Genomic DNA, 18,783 nt, shown 5'->3' with positions numbered 1-18,783 from the left:
TGACGTGGTGTACTTTAGTTCCAACTCCCAATCAGTGTTTTTCCATCAGAAGTAGAAGTAGCGGCCTTCCCACCAGCTGCAACAGCTGTCTGCTGGATGTAACTCGGACAAGTTTGTTTACTTCCTCACTCTCCACTTATTCATGATTTAGTTGAACGTCCAACTATACACATAATGGGGTGAGCGAGTGCGATGATTTTTTTTATTCCAAATTCTGTCTCAAGCTGTGCACGATTTTATTCATTAACGTTTATTAGTCTGATTCAGTGTATCCTAGTAGTGTAATAATGTAAAAATTTACATGTATTTGAATAAATAATAGAATCTTGTTAGAGAGCTAATATATTCTTATGTTATGGGGATATAGCTAATAATAATGCCCAATTGGGCACATTTTTCTTCTGATTATGGTTGAAAGTAAATTGTAAAAATATATTCTTTATGAGCAGTTGCTTATTACTATAGCCTAACTTCTAGTTTTTTTTGTTCAAATAAAATGAATGTACTACCTATAACTAGGCTATAAGATTTAAACTTGAACTCTTATTAACCTCAATTTCATCATAAATCATTCAGAAATAATAAATTGGACTTTATTTTTATATAGAGTTTCAGCAGTTTTTCAAGTTTTCTAAAAACTTCCTTTTCAGTTAGCCTACTTCCTTTTCAACTCACTACTCACCTATAATTCTTCTATCAAATTCACATGTAAAGTTAAAGTCAAATAAATATTTTAAAATTGAATAATTTTTAAAATTTCATATTTAGAATTAAGTCTAACTTTGATATAAACAAGTTTCAAATGTCAAATTAGCAACAGAGCATGTTGCCATTTTCTCAGAGTCAGCAATGCAATACGATGTAGATTGTAGCCTACACATACAATACAATAATATAGAATTGAATATTAAAATATCATACATTCATACTTACTTTTGTTTGTTGCAAAATGACTGACAAAATGACCAGGTCCAGCTTTCGTAGGTTGCACAGGCACAGGCGTACAGCTACTGGCCATGGTCAGGAAGATGTGCCAGGTGCGCGGGAATTTATATTGTCATTTTAACAACCTGTGCGGTGCACCGTACTATGCCGGTGAAAAAATGCGGCGTGCGCCGTACTTTTAGAAAGCTAAAATAGTTTATATATGGATGCGCGGCAACGCAAATTACGTAATCACACTGACCGTACACACAAACATGTATCCGCATTGTGTTGTGGTTGGATATGAGTTGCCTAGATTGCTAACGCGTCAACTCAGGACTCAGGTTCTAAGAGTCAGCACAGTAATGAATATTCATTCATAGATCACAATTCAATCAGACAAGAATTACAGAACTAAAGAAGGCAACATGGCTTTAGATGTGCCTTCTAATGAATGACTGGACTGGTTGTGGCAAGTAGGGTATGAACCTGTACGTCAACAGTACGAACCTGCATGACAATGGTGGGACTACTTACCGACATCCTCCCGGCCGGCAAAATCGACACGATCAATACCGTAAAATGGGGTAACTTAGACCACTTTTTTTCACACATATCATTCCAAGCTTTGTACAAAAATTGAAATTTGCTTAATTAAAAGCCTAATAGCTGTTAATTAAAACGTAATTAAGTAGTGTTCAATATTCGTTAGTGTTCTAATTAAAAGCCGTGTTGTATCCCGAAACAGCTCACACAGCGAACGGAATTCGAACACGTGGATGTCGGCATTACGTATCAGTTAAATTTGAAGCGCTGATGCAATACGACTCACCACGTGCCGAATATTGCCACACACAGTGTCGGAATATAGGGATTTTGTAGGTTTGCATTCTAAAGGCTTTTAAATAAATATGGCAACATTTTGTGACGTTTCATCGTTGCTGGCGCATAGTACGGTGTTTTGCGAGTCAAATAAAGCAAACAGAACTTGAGTAACGCATACAGTTATTTTTTTATAGTTTTTCATTTCTCGATGCGTCCTTAATGTGTCGGAATATACCGCGTTTACCCTAGGGTCAAGATATTAGAACTATGACATATCACAGTTAAAAATATTCACAATATCTGGGAAGTCGAGGATATGCCGACATGTTCAATCAGTTTTGAATGCCACAAAAGTGTTGAAAGCAGGATGTTTTGGTAATTACACACATGCCACGTAGCGCATGTGACATTGCATGCTATACATTTAGGGTAAACGCGGTATATTCCGTCACATTAAGGACGCATCGAGAAATGAAAAACTATAAAAAAATAACCGTATGCATTACTCAAGTTCTGTTTGCTTTACGTGACTCTCAAAACACTGCACTACGCGTCAGCAACGATGAAACGTCACAAAATGTTGCCATATTTATTTAAAAGCCTTTAGAATGCAAAACTACAAAATCCCTATATTTCGTCACTGTGTGTGGCTATATTTGGCTCGTGGTGAGGCGTATTCTGTCCGCGCTTCAAATTCTACTGATACGTAATGCCGTCATCCACATGTTTGAATTCTGTTTGCTGTGTGAGCTGTATTGGAATACAACATGGCTTTGAATTAGAACGCTAATGAATATTGAACACTACTTAATTACGCTTTTAATTAACAACTATTAAGCTTTTAATTAAGCAAATTTTAATTTTTGTACACAGCTTGGAACGATCTGTGTGTGTCCAATTCAAGTTGTGACGGAATTAGTTTTCATGTGTCTAAATCCATTTCTCAACTTAATCATCTATTAATTTATTTACCACTTGAAATCAGCAAATACAAGTAAACTTAAAGGATTCCTAATATATTCACAGATGTATTTAGGAGTCTCAAACCATAATATTCTTCCTATACAAACAGTTATTCACTATTTGTTAAAGCATGGTCAACTGTCAAATTTGACACATTTTTCGATGATCTCACTGGGTAGCGTGCATTGTCTCTCTTTGGATCTCAATATTTTCCCGCTAGATGGCCAAGACCTAGTGTTTTGGCAGTAGTTTGATGCGCAAATGTATGACGTCACCATTTCAACCATCAACGAATGCATGGAACTAAAACAAAGCTTAATGACAAAAAGCTTAATGAGAGTTGACGGAATTACCCATGATGTCAGAATATACCGCGTTTACCCTAAAGCAATAATTTTTAGCAACGTTTTGTGCACCATTATTGACACAAAATACATTTTAATTCTTATTAAATTTAATACAATTGTGTAATTAGTACTTATTATTGTTGAATATCAACAAATAAATTTGTGGCAAAGTTATTTTATTCAATATTAATTTTCCCTTATGGCTTTAGCTCCTAGAAAACTTTCCACAAATAGACTTTGTAATATACTTCTAATGAAAAAATTCACATGACATTAGTTTTCACATTTTACTTGAAAATTCTCATTTCAGGTGTTGAATTTTACGTTTTTCTTAGCTCGCTTTCGTGTCCGTCTGTCTGTCTGTCTGTCAGTTTGTGATGATCAAATCTTGCAATCGATATTTCACCAACTTACCCCTAGCTAGTGCTCTGAAACTTTTAGGGAAGCTCAGCTCCCGATGACAATACAATAATCAATAATTTTTTGCACGTTTCCAGGCGTATTTATCACTATTATAAACAAATTAATTTACAAGCTGGAAATTTGATCGCAGCGCCATTCCCTCTAAAGCGGCGATTTTCAGAACTAACAAACGTGGTTAATTCTTGCACTTGTGACGGACTTTTAAAATTTGAGAACGCGCGCCCCTAAAAACGCACAACAAATGTAAAGAAAGAAAAGTTTTGAAAAATTAAATAAATCGTGGTTGCGAAGTGAAAATTTGTTTAGCTAGTTTAGAGTGAGAGAAGTGAAGTGAATAGTTCATTTGATAGGACAGTGACAATCTACTGTAGTCATTTTCACATTTCTTTTCATCTTCTATTACAGTGAACATTTTATATTTATATATTGGTGAGTATAACTTTCGAAAATGGTGAAGGAAACGGCCACCCAAAAGAAGCGACGGCTAGAGAAGTTGTGTTGTTCTTATTCTTTATAAAAAGGAAATTGAAATTTTGATTGCAAGATTTGATCAGCACAAGCATACAAACTAACATAAAACTAAAAAGTAGAAAATAAAATGTATAAAAAACATTTTTAAAGACCACGTTTTTCATGTGGACTAAAAAGAAGAAAATAATTTTTCGGCAGCTACTGATCTCTGTTTGCTTTCATTCTCTTGGTCTTTTGTATTTCAGTTAAAATATTTTACAACATCTAAAACAAAAACGTGGGGCGCATCTTCATTTAGGCATGCCTTAATTTCAATTTTGAATTCAACCACTATTTCAAATTTCTCTATCACTATTCGTTACTCCATATACCTTTGATTTGATAGTGAGCTATTTAATGGTGAACTATTTAGATACTTAATGCATTTCCTTTTCAAATGTCTTAATATGCCTCTTAAATTGATTAGATATAGTCCACACGTTCATTTAAAATTCTCAAAATTTGATTCTTTAAAAATTTTCACATACCCTGACCTGCGTTATTCATGATTCATATCTTTACTTGCTTGAATTACTTATACACATTTCAAACTACCTATATTGGATGAAACTTGATAAATCAATATACCAACAGTAAATAACAAAATTTGCTCAAATCAGATATATCAGCAATACACTTATCAAATGTTCAATGAACCATCATATTCATCATATCAAGTAATCACCAAACAATTAAATACATATGCGCCCCACGTTTTTCGTTTTAGATGTTGTAAAATATTTTAACTGAAATACAAAAGACCAAGAGAATGAAAGCAAACAGAGATTAGTAGCTGCCAAAAAATTATTTTCTACTTTTTAGTCCACATGAAAAGTGTGGTCTTTAAAATTTTTTTTATACATTTTTTACTTCAATTGTGACAAAGCATGGAAATATGTGGTACAACTTTTACAAGAAGTTAGTAGCCTAAACACATGTCTAGTTCTTTACATTAACAATCAATGGCAATAGACTTTTGTAAACCCTACATTTGACTGGACCGATTGGTTCTAAAAGTGGTTTAAAGCAATGAATATAGCCAAATTGTAATTTATTTGACAATTGTACTGAACATGTGATAATATATTGTTTGCATTTTTAATGAAGAATTAATGCAGTTATAATGCAGTCTGACGTAACCATAACTATGCTGTTCCTGTGTCAGCCGCAGGGGTATTAACTCGTAACCCACTTAAGTGAAGCTGAATTGGTCTAATATTGGTGTAAGTAAAGAGTTGCCAAAAGAGTTATGTTTTATTATGGGATTTTAAAATACAACTGACATGCCAATAAATGTACAGAGACAATATTGCTTATAGTGCTTTAGGTCTATGGGACTTTGTGTTTGGTAACTAGTGATATGGAATAGGGAGCACAGGACGGGCAATGGCGCATAAGGTCTTCAGACAGCTGAAAGAAATAAAAATTACAAATGAAATATACTGCGCATAATGTGACTATGATGCAAAGCAGGTTACAATCTATCATGCCTGAATTTAGAGATTAACTTGAAGCAATCATGCTATAACTGAAAAATGAACATATATTTAGTAAATTAAGGATTGATAATTAAATTTAGTCTAGTAAGTTAGATTATAAGAGTTATTGAAGCAAAAATTATTATTAATAAACACAAAGCAAACAACATTAGAAGTTGATTTGACACAATAATGCAAGTGAAGTTATATAGGTAAAACAAGGACCGCATCATCATTATGTCTATGTACACTTAAAACAAGGTTAACTAGATTATGGTAGGGTTGTGCCCAATTAGCTCAAGTAATGCAGATAAATAATGCAATGGTTAAAAAGATGTGGAAAATGCAGTATTAAGGAAGACATATATATATATATATATATATATATATTATCTGGAAGAGCTCCACTCACCCAACAGTATTGCAGAACTTACTTGATGCATTTAACTGTCTTGGCAGCATTTTAGTTACTGAATTAAACTTGGCTTGAATGGAATTTAATTATTACCTCTGTTCTGAAACGATATGAAACAAATGGATGCATTGAGTAGGAAAATTGGTTAATGACACATGGGTTGAGTGGAGAAAAAGCAATAATGCCTTCCGGCAACATTGCAATCACTGATAAAACGTTTTGGTTGACTCATCATGCAGGATATTTTGGCTGGAGCATGGAACTGGATTGCAAAAGTTCAAAATTTGGTGAAATGACAAGTTTGTGAACCACTATTTATTCAATTGAGCAAAAATACACTATGTTAAAGCCAAAAGATTTTCCACCTACTGAAATTACAGTATACTGTCAACCGGGGCTACTCGGGATGGGTGGGGTAACTCGGGACAGTGCTCCGACATAGCATAAAACTGTTTTAGTAGCAAGACTAATTGGAATATGTCAAAACTAAATATAGTGGTGTAAACATCAACATTTTTCCTATCTATGTAGTATAAAGGAAGTTAAAAAATATTACATTTACTAGCTTTGAAAAATTCCCAAAACAAATGGTGAAAAACGATATTTTGAAAAGTTACTTCTTCTAAGGTCTGTAGTAAAAAAAATATTTGCCTTATTATGACTATTTTCATACAATCGTTATTCAATTATAGGCAGTGATGCAAGATAAACTTTAGAAACGTTTATTGGCAAGAGAATTGACTTGAATAGAGTTCTTGAGGGCCTGCATTCTCGCAGCCGAGGAACGGAATCTCTTCATCAAATTGGTAAATCAATTTGATATGAGGGCTGGAACCGCATCTAGAGACGAACTGCTGCAAAAGTTGGCATGGAAGCGGCCGAGTCACCACCAGCTACACACCAGCTTGTAGTTCATACTGTCAAGAATGGATTTTACGTAAATTTTCATTATAGTAAAAATAAATGCGGAACATTAGCAAGAGCGGAAAGCAGTGAAGTAAAATTAGTTGGTGGCAAATAAAATGTAATCACCTGAGATAATATTGCCGCTCAGTGTGCTAACGCACTCTTAGGGAAGAGTTGAATTCAAGGAAAAAAGAAGAAATCAGTAGAAGGAGGATGCTTCAGACGGAAAGACAGTTAGTAAAGTTGAAGATTGGATGGTTTGAAGCAAGATTAAAGTTAAAGCGACTTGGCATAAACTCCACGACAGAGCTTTAGTTAGAGCCTCGTCAACTCAAGTTAACAATTAAATTTGAATAAATAAGATAATTGAAGTCTGAAGCATCTCACATGAAAATTAAGCATAGACTTAAGCGAACTTAACAAAATGAAAGAAAATCAGGCACGCAAACCAAGGAATAGACCAATCACAGTTCTAGGGAGATGATTAGACTTAGGGTTGAAAATTGCTGATGATGTAGCGGCAGCTGACGACAGGTAATTTGTAGGTTCACAAAAAAGGTCTTGCGGAGTCCCAGTTCCAACTCTGACTTCGGAAATCCCGGCCCTGAATTGAACTCCCTAACAATAAACTTACCCTAGATTGAACGCAACAATAATCTTATTCTAATGAAACAAAGTAAAAGAAATTAACAAACTAAGTAACTGTGGGAAATTTCCCACATTATTACAAAATTTTGCTTAGAAAAAAGTGGTAGACAAGTGTCAGCATGAAAACTTTATTTGCGGAATTTACATACCTCAATCCCCCCAAAAATGGCGGCCATTTCCGCACGGTGGGGCTACTCGGGACACCACCCCGGGGCTATTCGGGACACCCCCAAAAACGGATTTACAGTAGAACCTCAGTTAGCAAAGGCTCCAGTTAAGAAAAAATTGATTAAAAACAAAGAATATTGATTACATTTACCTCGCTCAGCAAAAAAAATTTCACTTATCAAAAATTTACTGCATCATCAGTCATCACAAAATTGTGCATAGAATGTCATATATAGAATTGTGCACCAGGCATCATAGAATGAAAAGTAATTGACCTAAACTATGATTTATTTCTCCAAAACATATGATGGTTGTCACTAAAACATTCCTTTCTGTTTCAGGTACCTATGTTTTTCATGATCTTTTTTTATAGTAAATTCACCTAACCCAATTAAAATGCTGTGAAATTACAAGCCGTCCTGTAAGCTTACAGATACAGAAAAAATGCTATAAGGCTGCTGATACGAAGCTTGCAGTGGACAAGGTAGTTGAAATTCTCAATGGCCTGTTCATGGATATGGTAATATCACATCAATAATACGGTAATTAATGTATATGGTAATATCATATCAATAAAGGAAAAACAAGTAAAAATCACAGAAAATGCCATTTATTCTACCTCTACATCATCTACAATGAAAGAGGAGGACTTCAGAGTACTATTAGTAATGGATGAGTACACTCTGCATGCTTCAAATGTTTTAAAATTAAGTTTTATTCCAAGTGTCCCAAGTAGCCCCGTTCGACGGGGCTACTCGGGACACTTTTTATTTTTGCTTCTGGCACGTTACGAATAGCATATAGAATTTTTTTGGAGAAGCCATGTGATAGCCCTTGCAAAGAGCTTTGAAATGAGCCTAAACTTGTTTATGAAATGTTTCATGTTAAGAAGTTATGAATGAAATACCTTCAAAGTCGTCCTGAGTAGCCCTGGTTGATGGTATGGTTTCAGAAAAAAGTAGGACTTTTCCCAACTAGTACAAGGTTAGAGATAAAACTGGTGATCTGGGAACTGATAATGAATTTCATTGAATCGTTGCAACCATTCCCATCTCACTTCTCTTCTCTAAGAAGCAGGGCATTAACCCTTTACGCCCTGAATTTCTGGGACAAAAATTGTAAAATTCACTTTTTCGGTTTTAAGTCTCACTTCGAAGCTGACATTCTGACCTATCCAATGGTACCAAAATCATCTCTGTACGTTGATTTATGCCTTGACGACAGTTCGTGAAAGTGTTAGGGGTGGGGGAGTTCTTTCACATTTAATATAGGCGAAAATTACTGGTTGGGCACATAAATATGCAACCTGAAGACGCTGATCTCAAGTTACCCGGCTGCTGTCGTGTGGGATGGTGCTCATGCAGTCGTTCCCACTATCCTTGACTGAATTTCGGCTCCAGTAATGTCTAGTCTTGCATCCATGTCACCTTGAATGCTTATTTCGAGGCGCTCGGGACTTTGTCGCGCTCAACTGAACATTCACACTTATTGTCACTGCAAACCTATTTCCTCCCAGAGTTTTTAAGCTACAGCAATGAGTAATAAACCGTTCGATTTGCAAATAAAAGATCTAGAGATTGGTCAAAGCTTTTTTTTCAATTTCGTTAAAGTTTTGAAAATATTTTGAAAAAAGGGGAGGGGAAATTCGAAAGGGTGGGGGTAGAAATAATTTTTTTTGAAAAATGCCCACCCCACCCACAAAAATTAAAATTTTGAAAAACAGCAAAGACCAATCGATAGATATGGTCCTTACGCATCAAATGATATGCATCTCGATGTTGTAGCTTGAAAATCATAGGAGGAGATAGATTTCTACAGTACCCCCTTTTTGGCGGTTTTCTAAGAATTTCACGTTTTTTTTCACTTTTTTGAAAAATTCCTACAAACAAAAAAGTCTTAGATTTATTTTTTACATATGTGTACCAAGTTTCAAAGTTATCTGTTAGTAAATAACCGAAATAGAATTTCCAAAAGAAATTGGACATTGCCATTGGAAATTGGAAATTATATTTTGGTTATTTACTGACAGATAACTTTGAAACTTGGTACACATATGTAAAAAATAAATCTAAGACTTTTTTATTCATGTGAATTTTTCGAAAAAATGACAGAAAACGTGAAATTGTTGGAAAAGGTAGCTAGTCCCTGGTGTGACAAATTCGTCACGCCAGGGCATAAAGGGTTAAGTAATTTTCATTGTTATGGCAAGTATATGCATGTATTCTGAACATTTTTTATGACATACAAAATACCATTGACAAGATATTTTCCAACTAAAGTTAAAAAATTGGCACTATCAAAAATAACTTGTTACCTTGAATACATAAAATTCACACACATCAGTTGAAACCATCTCTATTACCATAAAATGGGGTAACCTAGACCACTTTTTTTTAAATGATGCCATTTTTTTACTAGCTAAATTAAACTTGAATTGAAACATGCAAAATGCAGGTCTATACTCTAGGTTCCCTCACCATAAATTGCTGGCTCCTGCCTCTCATAGTTTTTATGTAATTTAAAAAAAAAAGTGATTGTCTTTGTTACCCCAGCTTTTGGGGTATCTTAGACTGGGTGGTAAAATCAATTATATTTTTTTGGTAAAATAACTCTGAATAACTCCAGGTTTTGGTGCATTGTAGTAGAGCTTTTCTAGTTACATATGCAAATGACAAACTTGAGGAAAAGGTCATAGTTTGCTAATGGGGGGCGTCACCCCAGCATGGGGGAAATGTGACTACCTAATGGCAGCCCTGATGGGGTAATATTGACTGGCTTGGAAATTAAGTTAAAATTACCATATATAAGACTCTGTAGAGTCTGAAACATAAAGAAAAAACAGTAATAGGTTGTCAAACACAAAATATGTTATAAATGGCTATTTTATATTAACTTCCAAGCTGGTCTATGTTACCCTGATGGCTGAAATTAGGTGGTCTAAGTTCCCCCATTTGGGGGTTGTGCCCCCTATTTGCAAACTATGACACTTTCCTAAAATTTGTCATTTGCATATGTAACTAGAAGAGTTCTACTACAATGCATCAAGACCTGGAGTTATTTTACCAAAAAATAAAAAAATTGTAGGGGGTACTCTGACAGGCTTCAAATAATAGCTTTTTTTTTGTGGGTCACATTTTAAATTTTTTAACCTGTTAGATATGCAAACTTTTTAAATTTTTTAACCTATTAGATATGCAAACTTTTTAAATCTTACTATTGTGTTATATAGCCTCAGTATTAGGCCTTTAATGTCCATTGACAAAATTTTTCTATGTCAAATAGTTTTTGAGTTTTGGGGGTTTTTGTTGAAAAAATGAAAAGTGGTCTAAGTTACCCCGGGAGTCTAAGTTACCCCATTTTATGGTACTGTTATTAAATCATTTTAAATATGATTTTAAAAATCTTTAAGTTGAAGGATGAATTTTAAAGTGCACAAAATTGTAGGAAAATTTTGTTTGAAATTCGTCTTAGGCACTTGTCCAATCTTTGCCTTGCCCTTTAAATACATACCGTAAACTGGGGTAACTTTGACTCCCGGGGTAACTTTGACCACTTTTGGTTTTTTAACAAAAACCCCCAAAACTCAAAAACTATTTGACATAGAAAAATTTTGTCAATGGGCATTAAAGGCCTAATACTGAGGCTACGTAACACAATAGAAAGATTTAAAAAGTTTTCATATCTAATAGGTTGAAAAATTAAAAATGTGACCCATGAAAAAGAGCTATTATTTAAAGCCTGTCAGAGTACCCCCTCCAATTTTTTTATTTTTTGGTAAAATAACTCCAGGTTTCGATGCATTGTAGTAGAACTCTTCTAGTTACATATGCAAAAGACAAATTTTAGGAAAGTGTCATAGTTTGCAAATGGGGGGCGCCGCCCCCCAATGGGGTAACTTTGACCACCTAATGACAGCCGTGACGGGTTAACATTGACTGGCTTGGAAATTAAGTTAAAATTACCATAGGTACCTATATAACATATTTTATGTTTGATACACCTATTAATGTTTTTTTCTTCATGTTTCAGACTCTACAGAGTCTTATATATGGTAATTTTAACCTAATTTCCAAACCGGTCAATGTTACCCCATCATGGCTGCCATTAGATGGTCACATTTTGCCCATTTGGGGGTGGTGCCTCCCATTTGCAAACTATGACACTTTCCTAAAATTTGTATTTTGCATATGTAACTAGAAGAGTTCCACTACAATGCATGGAGTTATTTGGAGTTATTTTACCAAAAAATAAAATTGATTTTTCCACCCGGTCAAAGAAACCCCAAGAGCTGGGGTAAAAAAGACCAGCAATTTTTTTTTAATTACATCAAAACTATGAGAGGCAGGAGCCAGCAATTTATGGTGAGTGAAGCTAGAGTATAGACCTGTATTTTGCGTGTTTCAATTTAAGTTTAACTTATCTAGTAAAAAATGGCATCATTTTGAAAAAAAAGTGGTCAAAGTTACCCCAGTTTACGGTACCTATGTATTTTTTTTTTAAATTACCATTTAATTATAATTGTTTTTCTTCCAGAACTAAAGTCACCTTCAAGATCACCTTAACTTCTGATCCTAAACTACCCTTCAAAGTGTAAGTTTAATGACTAGGAACCCATGCCACCACAGAGAAATTATGAATTCCTTCCTTCTTTATATTCAAGATCATATTTGGAAAAAATTATTGATGTTCTAATCAGGTGCTCATATTTAAAAAATTAAACAAATATTTTCATTGTCTTGAAACGTTGATTTGAGATTGAGAACTTTATTGTATTTCACATACCTACTACTTCACTCATTATTATACCAAGAAGTTTGTATTTAAAAGTGAATAAAATTGTTTTATAACAGCTGTACAATTTTTTTGATTTATTGATAGTCATATAAATATTGCTTTACATATAGGTACTGATTTACTGTAGTATCAATAGTAATGGTTACTTTAAAAATAATGTCTTAGGTGTCTTTTCAATTTGTAATCATACATTTGCCCGATTGGTGTCATACCTATAGACTATATTCTTCTGTTGTATAAACATTGATACATGTTCCTAATTTATTTTCAGGTCAATAGTGATGTAAAAATTTGAAACAAATATAAATAAGCCTGGCCATTAGTGAAAGATAAGTCTGGTCTTAACTTATTCTGGTTCTTCTTAAGAAGTATTGTTAATGATGGTGGGTGAAGAACCTGGCCAGAGCTGTGCAATACAAAATGAATTGGAATCTCAAGGTGAAGGCGTACTGTATTTTTTTGAAGTTATTTTACCTAAAGCAGAACATCACAATTTTTGGCCCATTGATAATGTAAAGAAAGCCATTAGCTGGGCAGGTATTGTACAGAAGTTCTTTTCTGCAACGAACTCTCGTATTCCTGACAATCCTGAAACTTCTGCATCACTTGGGAGCGAGTTGTCGAATTTTGCCCTTCCTTCACCAAGAAGGCCACATGAATTCCGTGAAAAACTCTTCCGCAAGCTTTCCCAACTTGGCTATAGTTTCACTGATATGGACAATGCTGAATTCATCTTGTTAAGTAAATTAATGCTGAATAACTCTTTGTGCGTAGATTCTTCTAGAACTTTGAAAGAATTCATTACTGAAAATTTGACTGAGGATCTTCAGGCAAAGCTGGAATCAACTGTAAATCAAATTAGCGTGGCTCAGAATAAGCTGAAGGATTTATCTGATGATAAAATTACCTGCTTTGTTGATTCCCACACGCTCCTAAGAAGCTTTCAAATTGCAGTGAATTTGCAACGCACAGATAGATGGCTTTCTCAACAGTTGATCCAGCAGTCTACCACATCTAAAAGAAGAAGTCGCAAATGGCGTCTCTCTTGTAAATTTTGCTTCAAGGAGCTAAATTTTCTCCAAAGACTTCTTTCAGCACTTTGTCTTGTTGAAGAAGATTCTAATTTATATCTTGAGTTCGTTGCGTGGATCACTAAAGTTCAAAGTGACAGGGAACACAAATGCCATCAAATGCTCTTGAAGCAATGGCTGCAAATTGTGCCAGCGCCGTGCTCCAAGTGCAGCAGTGAAGATCCACTTGCAGGATTTAAAAAATATCCATGTTTCTGTGGAGTTTTATCTAAAGTTCTAGTTTCTCTCATACGAGCTTTCTATTGCATGATTGACTCGGAAATGCACAACTCTGCATCAAGAGTTTGGTGTGATGACTTTTCAGAAAATCATGTAGAAAATCCCCTCCCTGATATAAATGCCAAGCCTGCATCTTTCACTAGTTCCAAGCTTGCTGTTTTTTTCAAGCAATTGCTGAAGTGCAATAAGAAATTGGACTATTCTATTCATAGTGGTAACTATATTTTAGTTGAGACTAACCACACAGTTGATCGGTTGAAAAAAATGCATAGAAAACCTGGGAAATCACACAGCGATCACCATGCAGCCATACATGCAATGTTGTCACAAGCTCTGTCCACCTTCGCTTGTTCGCCTCAAGCCGCCATTTGGCATTCAATATTCCGAGAAGCTGGTCTCCACTCATGCTGAACTTGAGCTTTATGAGGGTTCTCTATATCTAGTATAACGTTTTTATAACAATTACACGCGTCATAAGTTTATATTAAAGAGAATTTGTAAGCTTAAAATATTGATTAAAGTGCACCCGGGAGATGACGCGAGTGTTCTGTGTCCAGGCTAGTTAATGAGCCTACGCTCTTGCTGAAAATAATTTAAAAAAGTCTGAACCTGATATGAAGTGTGCGTGCCGTACTATATAACGAATCAGTAAACTGATATGCTATTACTATTGATTAGAATGAATATAGCAGTGAATCGATCCACTGCTATATTCATTGTGTGGCTTGGTACTGCCATGAAATTGCTGTGCCTAGCCAGACTGAGTGTACTGAGTGATGAATTTTTAGTACAAAGAATTCGAAAAACTGGAAATAATGTGAGGGAAATGCTGACTTATTTACGAAAATTTGTTCATTATTTATTTATTAAGAAATCGCTTTGCTGGCCGGACTGAGTATACTGGGTGATTAATTTTTAGTACAAAGAATTCAAAGAACTGGAAATAATGTGAGGAAAATGCTGACTTAACATTTATACGGCTAGACTGAGTGTACCGAGTGATAAATTTTGAGACGAAATAATTTAGTGTTGTCCCGAAGTACAGTATACTGGAAATAATACTGGAAATAATGTGCGGGGAAGACTAACATGACATTGACGCGGTGAGACTGAGTGTACCGAATGAAAAGTTTTGAGTAGAAATAATTTGGTGTTGTCCAGAAATACAGTTTACTGGAAATAATGTGCGCGGAGAACTGACATGCCATTGATGTGCTCAGGCTGAGTGTGCCCGATGGGACGCCGTTCACCGCAGTGCTGAAGTTCGCGGCGGAAGAGTTCAAAGTGCCGCCCGAGACGTCGGCCATCATCACTGATGACGGCATCGGCATCAACCCTAGCCAAACTGCCGGTAAGTGCCGTGGTTATTACTTATTGTTCGGTACATTCTGAGATCATTTCAATCAGTTGATGTTAATGGGCAAAAACTTGATTTCTTATGTTGATCCTTAAGGTTTACATCTGCCGCCTGACACGAGTAACCGGAGCAATATTATCACGCGCCTACTTCCCAAAAAAAGATACGTTCTAGTGAGCGCAAAATGACTTGCACTGATGGTTGCCGCCACGTACGACAACTTTAAAATGTTCTCTGTTGCGTACAAACGTCCTTACGTATAATTTGCCGCCACGTACGACAACTTTAAAATGTTCTCTGTTGCGTACAAACGTCCTCAGGTTGCTACACTCAATAGGTATTTTACGTATAATTTAAGTTGAAAGTTAGTTCCCGGGGAGTGACATACGGCGGTAGTGGGTTAAATCTGCCATCTTTTGCTTTCATTCCCATTTGACACTAATGGTTCATGTACATATATGTCATTTATTAGGGGGGATAAATTTAATTGGATTTATGTGCGCCGTATTAACCGCACTCCCGTTGACGCAATTGGAGCTTCCGCATCACAATGAGTACCTAAATAAATTCTAACGATTGTGAAGTATGAGATCATTTTAGCCTCGCTTGAGTTATACCGTCAATGACTCGTAAGCCGCCAGTGGATTTAACTCGCCAGCAGATATTACTAACCATGCACATTTTCCTGAATTAGGGTTAAACATAGCGTAGTACAATACTTTCGATAAGACATAACATTTTTAACGGAGAAGAGCTACTTTAATTATTGTGGCGACTCGTGTGTCATTCACAGTGCTCGTAATTCACCTGCGTTGCAAGGAACTGTGTTGGTACTATCAACGCATCGTAATGGTGTAATTTAACAGTGTTACGTGTGTTGCTGGAACGGTTGTGCTATAATTTAACTGTGTTACTTGTGTTGCAGGAACTTTTGTGCTGTAATTTACCTGTGTTACGTGTGTTGCAGGAACTGTTGTGCTGTAGTTTACCTGTGTTAGGTACTTGTGTTGCAGGAACTGTTGTGCTATAATTTACGTGAGTTGCAGGAATAATTGTGCAATAATTTACGTGAGTTGCAGGAACAATTTACGTTAGGAACTGCTGTGCTATAATTCACGTGTGTTGCAGGAACTGTTGTGCTATAATTCATGTGTGTTGCAGGAACTGCTGTGCTATAATTTACCTGTGTTACGTGTGCTGCAGGAACTGTGGTGCTATAATTCACCTGTGTTACGTGTGTTGCACGAACTGTGGTGCTGTAATTTACCTGTGCTACCTGTGTTACATGTGTTGCAGGAACTGTATGGCTAAAATTTACCTGTGTTGCAGGAACTGTTGTGCTATAAATGACCTGTGTTGCTGGAACTATTGTTCTATAAATCACGTGTGTTGCAGGAACCGTGTTTCTGAAGCACGGGTCGGAGCTGCGTCTCATACCACGTGACCGAGTCGGCGCCCGGCAGAGATGAATCTCGTCCTTCCTTCATGGCTGCTTATTTTCGATTTTTTCGAATTTTCTTTTTTAATTTTTTCGATTTTTTCCTAATTTCGATCTTTTCTTTTTCCACTTCTTCTCTTCCCGCCTGAGTCCGTTCACAGGGCCCGGTTTTATTCCATATTTAAATAAGAAGAGGCGCATGCTGATATAATCGTGTTATCAGGGGGATATTGTGGTAGCCTATGCGTAGATATAGCTTTCTTGCTTACATTCGGAAGAATAAATAGGTTACATTGCCCAAAGATTGATGTACTTTCTGCTCGTAACACTTATGCTCTTTTTTTACCGGGACAAAGGGGTCTAGGTGACATACATAGCGCTAACATTGCTTCAATGTTTGAAGTTAATCAAATTTCTTCGAGTTTTGTGAATTTGTTTGCATTAAACCATGACTTGGGATTTGGTTCGTGGCTGCATTTACATCTAATAACGCTGAGCTTGACAGCTCTACAGCGGTCCTGGAACAATAAAATGTATTAAAAATTAGTAACTTTCTCAAATTCACAGAGAACTGCAGGGATCATTAGAAGCGCTTGGAATTAGCCTTGGTCATGTTGTGGATATATTAATTTTTTTTACTTTTCAAATACACATGTTTTGGTTAAGCGCCTTAAACTTCTGAGTTTAGTTTAGATTGAATTAAGTAAAAAATTATCCAAATGTTATTCAATTGTAGTGTTGGTCCGAATTGTTCGTTAACGTTCACAATTCTTCATTCCTTAAATTCTTTTTTTACTTTTAATATTAATATAAGTGCAAGTGTAATGGCTAAATGGGTCCTATTTATTCTTACTTGAATTTTTTCGAAGGAATACAACTGGTGTCTTGAAATTATTTTCTCTTTCCTTATGATTATTTCCTTAACTTGCTGCGTTAGGATTATAAGAAATAATCAAACAATATTTCATTCTCATTATATATTTTTACAAATACACGCAGTTTATCGATAGCTGGAATGTTAATTATATTCATGACGTGAAGTAGGAACAGTCGAAGCTTTTCGGCCGAGAATGGAAACTAGCGAAGTTATACAAATTTTGAACCTTAAATCGCATGACTGTTCACCACTGTAGGATCCTATGGAAAAAACAATTTGTCAGTATTTTTTGATCTTAAACGGCACGTCAGTTAGATATGTAAAACCATCAATAAAAAGCAGGTTAACTAACCCTGATGAGCTGTAAATTGTGGAGGCAGTACAATAATTTGTCAAACAAGAAAATGAGTAAAGTACACTAGAGGTTCGGTGTAGTGCACCGGAGTGCGTGAACACAATCAAATATTGGTTTAAGCTCAAATCTTTCTCAAAGCCGGAGTATTAATTCTCGAAAGCTTTTCATTAACGTCTTGAAGTGATAGATAACAGCCAGGAAGGTTTTTCCTTTGATCAGCGAGACATTTCTTTCACATTCACAACTACGATCCGTATCGATAGGTAGTTCGGACCACTGAAAGAATGACGTAGGTTATCATTTAAATATATCGTAACATTGAATGGTTGATAATCTAAAATAATTAAAATAATAATGTGTACCATAGTGAGTAAAATCTCAATCCATATGTAGGACGGGTGAAGTTCATGCATTAAAAATGTGCTCTTTCCGAAACTGGATTACATCGAAAAACTTTCAATTTTTTTCATCATTTCCAATTTCGAGCCTAAATGAACTGAAACTTTTAAATAAAAAGGATGTTATTTGACGGTAATTCAAGATTCTTAAAACTTAAGGTTCTCATGACCGCTGAGAGTTCTTAGAATTGTTAGATAATAGAGAGATAAACATAAGGCCAAGATTACGTAGCACGTAGATATAAGTTATTCCCGGTACGGATACCTTAATACTTCATAATGGCAAATAATATTAAATATATTGACCATATCATTATATGAATACTTGGTTACAAGAACACGAGCCTAATATTTATGAGCGTAAGTAGAACGCAATAGTTTCCAGTTAATAATACAATACACAAATCAATAACCGAATAATATTTAAAAGATTCAAACCAAAGAAAGAACTGATCATCCGTGGAACGCCAGTTGCCGACTAATGCAAGATTGTACAATAACAAGATTCTGAAATAGGATCCACATATACGCTTTGCAACAGTCGTATCATAAAATGAACTTTATAACGCAAACTGCATTACTTGAATGCGATTTTCAACCGTTCACCTCCAGTAAAACCTGTCTAACTCACTAATACCAATACAATC

General features: G+C 35.4%; 1 protein-coding gene across 1 annotated transcript; it reads left to right on the top strand.

Moving 5' to 3' along the window:
- Window positions 1–17,397, top strand: LOC108670612 (ubiquitin-fold modifier 1). Its single transcript, XM_018158083.2, has 4 exons — window positions 1–179; window positions 12,141–12,197; window positions 14,932–15,062; window positions 16,464–17,397. The coding sequence occupies exons 1-4, from the start codon at window positions 175–177 to the stop codon at window positions 16,535–16,537; spliced, it is 267 nt and encodes an 88-aa protein (XP_018013572.1). The 5' UTR covers window positions 1–174; the 3' UTR covers window positions 16,538–17,397.
- The last annotated feature ends 1,386 nt before the right edge of the window (window positions 17,398–18,783 follow it).

This window comes from Hyalella azteca, unplaced genomic scaffold, assembly GCF_000764305.2.
Source record: "Hyalella azteca isolate HAZT.00-mixed unplaced genomic scaffold, Hazt_2.0.2 contig14358, whole genome shotgun sequence".
NCBI classification, from domain to species: Eukaryota; Metazoa; Arthropoda; class Malacostraca; order Amphipoda; family Hyalellidae; genus Hyalella; species Hyalella azteca.
Note: the sequence above shows the minus strand (reverse complement) of the source record. Positions and strands in the feature narration are given on the sequence as shown.